The sequence below is a fragment of the Nycticebus coucang genome, chromosome 13, assembly GCF_027406575.1.
Source record: "Nycticebus coucang isolate mNycCou1 chromosome 13, mNycCou1.pri, whole genome shotgun sequence".
Classification (NCBI taxonomy): Eukaryota; Metazoa; Chordata; class Mammalia; order Primates; family Lorisidae; genus Nycticebus; species Nycticebus coucang.
The window spans coordinates 62,544,673-62,554,135 of record NC_069792.1 but is presented as its reverse complement, the minus strand read 5'-3'; the positions used below and the strand labels follow the sequence as shown (position 1 = coordinate 62,554,135).

The 9,463-nt window shown below is 42.2% G+C and overlaps 1 protein-coding gene across 7 annotated transcripts in view; it reads right to left on the bottom strand.

Annotated features, from left to right (window-relative positions):
* Positions 1-61: 61 nt before the first annotated feature.
* Positions 62-9,463, bottom strand: part of VPS13B (vacuolar protein sorting 13 homolog B) — a 980,186-nt gene continuing 970,784 nt past the window's right edge. For all 7 annotated transcript variants that reach the window (XM_053558614.1, XM_053558617.1, XM_053558615.1 and 4 more), the window contains 2 exons: positions 8,330-8,579; positions 62-1,621 (listed from right to left, as the gene is read on the bottom strand). In XM_053558614.1, the coding sequence (XP_053414589.1) occupies positions 1,373-1,621; positions 8,330-8,579 (499 nt within the window). In that variant the 3' untranslated portion in view covers positions 62-1,372. The remainder of the gene's footprint in view (positions 1,622-8,329; positions 8,580-9,463) is intronic.

Below are 9,463 nucleotides of genomic sequence, written 5' to 3'. Positions count from 1 at the left end.
TTTAAATCCAGGTATCCATTAAAAACTATATTATAAAAAATGGTAACACTACACATCTATATATGGTCGGCAGTTCAAGGATACCTTTTATTTTAAACTATTTTATATAACAATTCTTAGAAGCTGTATGCGAAATTACCATAAAAGATACAAGAATTAATGCTTATTTACATTCTTAAAAATAGTTACTCTTGAGGGTGACAAAACTCACTTCCCTAAATGATTATAACACAACCAACGGAGGAGCCATTTTTTCATTCTGAGCTTGAACTGTCTTGCTTTCCAGTAACAGGTTTGTAGTGACTGCTCAAGAACATGTTAAATCAAAGGTCAGTGGGCATTTGCAATTCCCATTGTCATAGTATCTCACAATTGTCAGTAACAGGCTCATGTAATCAGTAAACATGTTTTAGTCAGACATTTACTAAACATTTTAAGAAATCTGGTGGCCTGGGATCTTGATTCAAACCCATTCTGAGAAGCTAAATATTACCAGTCACTGGAAGTATCTTCATGTTTTGTCAAGTCAATTGAGCAGAATAAACTATCTGGACTGTTGTCATTTTTAGCATCAGGGTTGGAGTTCTTGACTCCCTACCTGGGACCAAGGAGTTCCTAGTGTTTTAGGGTACTCAGGAAACTCACCTGAGCACTTCAGGGCTGTTATTCATTAGTAGACACAAAAGATTTACCCTAAGCTTGCTTAGTAAAAAACAGACTGGGTGGAAAGAGACTTCTAACACCTAGATAGCAATCAATCAGACTTGTTACATTTGACTAAACAGACTTTGAGAAAGAATACACAGCAGTTTTCACTGAAAGAGTAGCATTGCAGTTAAGTAACAAATGTGATAAGTTAAATCACGAAGTCAGAGGCAAAGGTGGTGTCTCAGCCCCCAAACAGATGCAACTGGCTCACCATTCTGAGGCCTGGCCACATTTTGCATTGGAGCAGAAAGTTAACATTCAAATTGTGGAAATTTTTGCAAATGTCACAGAACAAAAAGGAATGGATCGTCTATGTGTGAAAAGAATACAATACAGGATTCTGTGGATACTGTCTCCACATGGGAAAGGAACACATTTTAAAGTTGTCTTTGTTTCAGGGAGATGGTAAGAATCAATTTAAGAAGTGGCTAGAAATACTATAGAAAAGTGTTTGCCTTGTGTCCATATTGGGTATTAGAGCTAATTAGGTTTCTCTTTCTCAAAAATAAATTACCACCTGGCATGGTGCTATGTACCTGTAGTCTCTGAAGGCTGAACTGGGAAAATTGAAGCCAGGAAGGAGTTCAAGTTAGCTTGGGCAACATGGAACCTATCTCAAAAACAAAAAAATGGCACAAGTAGTATTCAACACCTCAGAGGGGATTCAAGGGAACCCTTTCCTCAGAGCTTTATTTTTTACCATGGTAAATTTACTAATGAAGACCTGAGCAAAACGTGGATCAACCAAATAATGGTATGTTTTAACAGTGGAGGGTGGAGGGTCCACAGCCACCACAGGGCTCGGTGTTTGCATGGAAGAGCAGTTGGGGGCCAGGTGACAAGACGTCTTGGTGATGTAGTCCACAAGTCTGTTATACTGTTGCTCTGACAATCTCTCGCGGACTCCATCCACCTGGGATCCAAAAGTAAAGATGCATTACTTGTCAGACCCTTATAATGAGATTTCCATGACAAAATTATTTCTTCTATCTTGCCTTAATACATTTGTACATTTTGCCTTTTAGGTCAACTAATAAAGCAATTTAATCCAAAATAGTGCTTCCTTTTATTTTTCATCTGAGCTGTGGCAATGACAACATTGCAGTTTTAGCTGTAACAAGCTGTGAATATTAGGGCAACCTCCTGTGAATAAGCATTTGGTGTGGCATAAAATTCTCATATTTGAAGTTGACGATAATATTTTACTCTTTAACTAGTAAAACATTTGTCACTACTCTTTACTAACCAGCCAAGGAGAGAAATGTCTTGCCTCCGTATAAATCTAATCAACATTAAACTCAGCACCCTGAAATAAAAGCTCCCCAAGTCTCTTCACATAGAACTTCAGTTTGACAGGAAAAGTGGAGAGCACAGTCTTTCAAACCAGTGGCTTTGGACAGAGTATTACAAAAATAAATACCTTTTGAACTGTAACATTTTCTGTTTTTATAAATACTAGGATTTAAAGCCAGAGAAAATAGAAGAACTGGGCAGAGGAAGGGGAAATTTTTATGGAAAAAAGGGAGGATGCAAAGTACATTTATGGTTCATAAAAGTTTGGCTCATCTTCAGGGGAACTCAAATAGGAGAACTGAGATATACTACCTAAGTTCTTAAGTGAGATTTTCTGAGAAAGCACCCATCAAAGGCAGCTGGAGCTGTAAATTCTTCCCACCCTGCGTCCTGGGGTGTCTAGCGCACGTGTAGACCTAGTGCAGCAGGAACCTTGCAGTTGCAGGCCACTGATCTGTGAGATCTGGTAGCAACTGACTTCTCTGGTTTTTACCTACCAAATGTTGGCAAGACCACTCTGGAAGAATTACAGACATTTTTACGGAGGGGTTTTTAGTTCTCAAAGTAGTGGTAAAGAATTTATATTTCTAGGTAGAGCTCAGAAAAAAGTCCCACAAAGCCAGGTTGAATGTAAAGAGAGAAGGAGCTGCCCGAGGAATAAGCAGGGCATCCCTCAGTTTGGGCCTCATGTTTTTAAGCCTGTGGTGGGAGGAAAGGCCCCCAAAGGTTCACTACCAGATGAAAGCTCTGCACCACCAGGCAAAAGCCGGAGCTCTGATGATATCACTGATGGGGCCAGAATTCAGCTGGAAAGCTTTGGATACACAAAGAGTCTTAATTGCTCCTCCTGAACAGCAGCACAGGAAAACCCATGTTGTGAAAGGAACCCAGCCAAGGAATAAATTGACCTTCTGACTCATTCTGAGCCTCTCAGAAGGGATTTCAATAATGTGCCAGGCATATTAAGCAATTATTACCCATAAAAATGACTGCGTTTAACCAAGAACAGCAAATGCTGATTTTTAAAAATCTGAATCCTGCCATATTTGAATGTACTGGATGATGTCATCTATAAATTAATTCCTTCCAAAATTCAAAAGAACTATGTTTCCTAGCATCTGAGGCAAAAGCAAAAACCCAGAAAAGCCACTTTATACAAAGATCTTAAAATGCTGCTCTTGGTCTTCACTGGGGGTGTTGACAGCAGGTAGGTTTCCTTATGTCTGAGGTACATGGGGACACGCTGACATGGGCAGGGCAGCAGAGGAAAGTTCGCGCTTGAGGCAGCGCTTCTCCATGTGGAAATACTGGACCGCAGTGTCAAGCGAAGGGTCATTCTCAAGCAAAAAGGCTCTCTGCGATCAATGAAATTGAAAACAAAAGAATCATTCAGAAAATTAATGAAACAAGGAGTTGGTTTTTTGAAAAAATAAATAAAATAGATAAACCATTGGCCAGACTAACTAGAAATAGAAAAGTAAAATCTCTAATAACCTCAATCAGAAACGATAAAGGGGAAATAACAACTGATCCCACAGAGATACAAGAGATCATCTCTGAATACTACCAGAAACTCTATGCCCAGACATTTGACAATGTGAAGGAAATGGATCAATATTTGGAATCACACCCTCTCCCTAGACTTAGCCAGGATGAAACAGACCTCCTGAACAGACCAATTTCAAGCACTGAGATGAAAGAAACAATAAAAAAGCTTCCAACTAAAAAATGCCCTGGTCCAGATGGCTTCACTCCAGAATTCTATCAAACCTTCAAGGAAGAGCTTATTCCTGTACTGCAGAAATTATTCCAAAAAACTGAGGAAGAAGGAATCTTCCCCAACACATTCTATGAAGCAAACATCACCCTGATACCAAAACCAGGAAAAGACCCAAACAAAAAGGAGAATTTCAGACCAATCTCACTCATGAATATAGATGGAAAAATTCTCAACAAAATCCTAGCCAATAGATTACAGCTTATCATCAAAAAAGTCATTCATCATGATCAAGTAGGCTTCATCCCAGGGATGCAAGGCTGGTTTAACATACGCAAGTCCATAAACGTTATCCACCATATTAACAGAGGCAAAAATAAAGATCACATGATCCTCTCAATAGATGCAGAAAAAGCATTTGATAAAATCCAGCATCCTTTTCTAATTAGAACACTGAAGAGTATAGGCATAGGTGGCACATTTCTAAAACTGATTGAAGCTATCTATGACAAACCCACAGCTAATATTTTACTGAATGGAGTAAAACAAAGCTTTTCCTCTTAGAACTGGAACCAGACAAGGTTGTCCTCTGTTGCCTTTACTATTCAACATAGTGCTGGAAGTTCTAGCCAATACAATTAGGCAAGACAAGGAAATAAAGGGAATCCAAATGGGAGCAGAGGAGGTCAAACTCTCCCTCTTTGCTGATGACATGATCTTATACTTAGAGAACCCCAAAGACTCAACCACAAGACTCCTAGAAGTCATCAAAAAATACAGTAATGTTTCAGGATATAAAATCAATGTCCACAAGTCAGTAGCCTTTGTATACACCAATAACAGTCAAGATGAGAAGCTAATTAAGGACACAACTCCCTTCACCATAGTTTCAAAGAAAATGAAATACCTAGGAATATACCTAACGCAGGAGGTGAAGGACCTCTATAAAGAAAACTATGAAATCCTCAGAAAGGAAATAGCAGAGGATATTAACAAATGGAAGAACATACCATGCTCATGGATGGGAAGAATCAACATTGTTAAAATGTCTATACTTCCCAAAGCTATCTACCTATTCAATGCCATTCCTATCAAAGTACCTACATCGTACTTTCAAGATTTGGAAAAAATGATTCTGCGTTTTGTATGGAACTGGAAAAAACCCCGTATAGCTAAGGCAGTTCTTAGTAACAAAAATAAAGGTGGGGGCATCAGCATACCAGATTTTAGTCTGTACTACAAAGCCATAGTGGTCAAGACAGCATGGTACTGGCACAAAAACAGAGACATAGACACTTGGAATCGAATTGAACACCAAGAAATGAAACTAACATCTTACAACCACCTAATCTTTGATAAACCAAACAAGAACTTACCTTGGGGGAAAGACTCCCTATTCAATAAATGGTGTTGGGAGAACTGGATGTCTACATGTAAAAGACTGAAACTGGACCCACACCTTTCCCCACTCACAAAAATTGATTCAAGATGGATAAAGGACTTAAATTTGAGGAATGAAACAATAAAAATCCTCAAAGAAAGCATAGGAAAAACACTGGAAGATATTGGCCTGGGGGAAGACTTCATGAAGAAGACTGCCATGGCAATTGCAACAACAACAAAAATAAACAAATGGGACTTCATTAAACTGAAAAGCTTCTGTACAGCTAAGGACACAATAACCAAAGCAAAGAGACAACCTACACAATGGGAAAGGATATTTGCATATTTTCAATCAGACAAAAGCTTGATAACCAGGATCTATAGAGAACTCAAATTAATCCACATGAAAAAAGCCAACAATCCCTTATATCAATGGGCAAGAGACATGAATAGAACTTTCTCTAAAGACGACAGACGAATGGCTAACAAACACATGAAAAAATGTTCATCATCTCTATATATTAGAGAAATGCAAATCAAAACAACCCTGAGATATCATCTAACCCCAGTGAGAATGGCCCACATCACAAAATCTCAAAACTGCAGATGCTGGCGTGGATGTGGAGAGAAGGGAACACTTTTACACTGCTGGTGGGACTGCAAACTAGTACAACCTTTCTGGAAGGAAGTCTGGAGAAACCTCAAAGCACTCAACCTAGACCTCCCATTCGATCCTGCAATCCCATTACTGGGCATCTACCCAGAAGGAAAAAAATCCTTTTATCATAAGGACACTTGTACTAGACTGTTTATTGCAGCTCAATTTACCATTGCCAAAATGTGGAAACAGCCTAAATGCCCACCAACCCAGGAATGGATTAACAAGCTGTGGTATATGTATACCATGGAATACTATTCAGCTATTAAAAAAAAGGGAGACTTTACATCCTTCGTATTAACCTGGATGGAAGTGGAAGACATTATTCTTAGTAAAGCATCACAAAAATGGAGAAGCATGAATCCTATGTACTCAATCTTGATATGAGGACAATTAATGACAATTAAGTTTATGGGCAGGGGGAAGCAGAAAGAGGGATGGAGGGAGGAGGGTGGGGCCTTAGTGTGTGTCACACTTTATGGGGGCAAGACATGATTGCCAGAGGGACTTTACCTAACAATTGCAATCAGTGTAACTGGCTTATTGTACCCTCAATGAATCCCCAACAATAAAAAATAAAAAAAAAAAAAAGAGGCTCTCTGCAGCTTGGGTTTTCTTCCGGGGGAGTGGGGTAGGTTAGGGTTATGGACGCAGAATTAAGGGGATGTTCCTAATGATTTGAGGGGAAAGGTGAAGTGGGACAGACACCAAGAAAACAGAACGTGGAGGCGGAAAGCACCGGCCTCCCACGGTCTGCCCAGGACCCAGTGCCGTGGGGGCGCAGTGCTGCTTTCAGCCTCTTCCCACACTTTGTCAGCTGCTCCATATTCCCAGTCTGCTTTTCTCCCTGGACACCAGTGGAAAGCCAGTGTTGAGCATGGCCCAGAGCTTCTGCTTCTGCCTCTAACTCTGATTCCATGATCCCAAATTGCCTTGGGAACTTCTAGGGGTAGTGACCCCAGCTATCATCTCAATAACCTCCGGAGAAATAGATCTATTCCCCTCCAGCTATGACAGTTCCCCACAGTATTCACCTCAAACAGAAAAGCAAAAGGATCACAATTGAAGACAGTACAGTTTAACAGTAAAAGAAGCATCTCCAGTCTCAACAGTTTAAGCTCTGAACCAGCTAATGGTCACGAATGCTCCTTAGGGCCTTGGAGGTTTCTCCTTAAGGACCAAGGACTGGAAGATAATGATATTATTCCTTGCCAAATCCTGTAGCCAGATAACTGCTGCTTTATTGTCAACTGATCAGGAGGTTTTGGCAGATCTAATAAAGTCAGCCTGGACATCTGACCTCTGTTTATTCTCAAAAAGTCATCAATTTGAAGCAGAAATGTCATCCTGGTGCCAAGCCCCAGCTTAAAGCCTGACTGATTATGAACCAAGAAACTGGAGAAATCTTAAGAGTTGTTGTTGGCTGCTTTCCATCTTCCCAGATAAGTTTACTGAGAAAATGGTGTGAGGGAGATACAGGCTCCCATACCAAGAAGAGAAATGAAATGAGGAATCAGGCAGGACCTGCTGGAGGCAAGTCTGCTGTCCTTTGCAAGGGCTTCCTAATTCCCAAGTTAGGACCAGCAGGCTCCGGAGTTTGCTACTGATCCATCCCCTCTTGCTGTGTGGAAAAAGATATCTGTTTCTTAGGTAAACAATTAGGCCCCACATATCAGGCCACCCCCTGGGAGGAAGGGGCAGAGAGCAGTTTTCCAGTGGGTGCACCTGCTTACCCTGGGCTGGACGGGAAGAAGCTGCGGTCATTCTGGTCAGGGCTCACCTCTGACCCCTGAAACCCAGTACGCCCTGCCTAAGTATCCATCTACATCAACTTACATGTGCCAGAAGTCAGCCACCAGCACATCTTAGGAGCTGTGGGGCCCAAGAGTTCTAAACATTGTTCCCAGGAGCCCCCCCTGGTACCTGTGGGATAGGAAACTGTCCTATGGGGAAGGGGACATAGCCACAGAATACAGAGCAGTGGATAGGACAGTGACATCTGTTCACAACATTTTGACCACTGAAGTCTCTAGGGTTGGGAGTAGGGGAGTGGGCAGAGGGAGTGTCTTGCTTCATTCGTGATGTCCCTTACTTCTGTAGCTGTCCTCTCGTGTACCCACAAACCTGCTGTAGTTATTCCAGACTGTGGGCAGCCTCGGACCTGAAATCAGATGTTCGGATCAGGGGGCCTCCTGGAATTGCTACCCTGATCCTAGCTCTTCCTCTCCCAACCCACTCATTTTAGAACTCAACTGTCTTGACCTGTCCACTCTAACACTCTGGTCCTATGACAACCAAGCCAGATCAGCCTTGTTTAGTTCACATGGTGGCTTCACCCCAGACCAAGAGTCCCTCTGGCCATCTGCTGGGGTCTCCTGTGCAGGGCATACTGGGGTGAGAGCTTCCCAATGCCCTTCTGCAATGGCTCTTCCACCTCCACACTCCTTCCTCTGCCCAGCAGCCCTTCTGGTCTCTGGCAGCCACTCTAGAGGCTGCCTGCACACCAGTCTTGGCCTACTTCTCAGCCACCCTGGCAGCTAGCTTTAGTCACTCTGTTTTCTGAAATGTACCTCCACATCACAGGCCACTCTTGGCTGCCTGAGCTGCACAGTGAGCAGGTTGTGTTGTTTGCTGTCCTGTACACAGTCGATCTCTGTGACGGGGAAGGCCTGCTGCTGTGTGTCCTCACTGATGCTCACCACGAAGAGCACTTCTGATGTCAGCAGCAAGCAACCTTCATGCTCCTGGCCTGAGCCCCTCACCAGAACCACATCGAGGGCCATGTGGACTTCTGGTTTGCCCAAAGACTGAAGCATTTTCCTGTATAAAAGGAGAAAAGTGAGGCTAGGAGTCAGCTTGAAAAGATGGTCACTTATCAGTGCCCATTATTTACCAAGAGTTGGGATAACCCCACACAAAGCTCCTCAAGGGCAAAAGGCTGTTATTAATTTTAACTTGAAATGTTAATTGCCAATTTAATTCTCAAATTAATTCTGGTCAAGAGAACCTGGCTGCTCCTGGAGACAAAGATTTCTCCTTTTTTTCCCCTTTAAAAAAAGAAAAAAAGAGGCTGGGCACAGTGGCTTATACCTGTAATCTTTGCTCTCTGGGAGGCTGAAGTGGGTAGATCGCTTGAGCTCAGGAGTTCAAGACCAACTTAAGCAAGAGCAAGACCCTGTGTCTCTACTAAAAATAGAAAAAACTAGCCAGGTGTTGTGGTGGGTGCCTATAGTCTTAGTTACTCAGGAGGCTGAGGCAAGAGGATTACCTAAGTCTGAGAGACTGTGGTTTCTGTCAGCTATAATGATGCCATGACACTCTACCCAGGGCAACAAAGTGAGATTCTATCTCAACAACAACAACAACAAAAATAAAAAAAAAAAAAAGAAAAAAGAAAGAAAGAAAGAAAAGTAAAGAAAAGAAAAAAAGAAAAGAAACAGCACCCTAATAATAATGCTGGTTCCACAGGAAATCTCAGGTCCCTCCACAGGCCTGGGCTTCACCCCACGTATCTACCCTCTGTGGATGGTGGGTGTGGAGCAGAAGAGTTGTGCAGCCAGCTCCAAAGGGGAGATGGCCTTTCCCTGGCCCTCTCCTATTCCCTTGTGCTACCCAAGATGCCAATGCCAAAAACGGCTGTTCCTCTTGGGCTCCCCTGGAAGTCTGGCTCATTAGCTTGAAAGTGAGCAGGGTGCTATTAACGC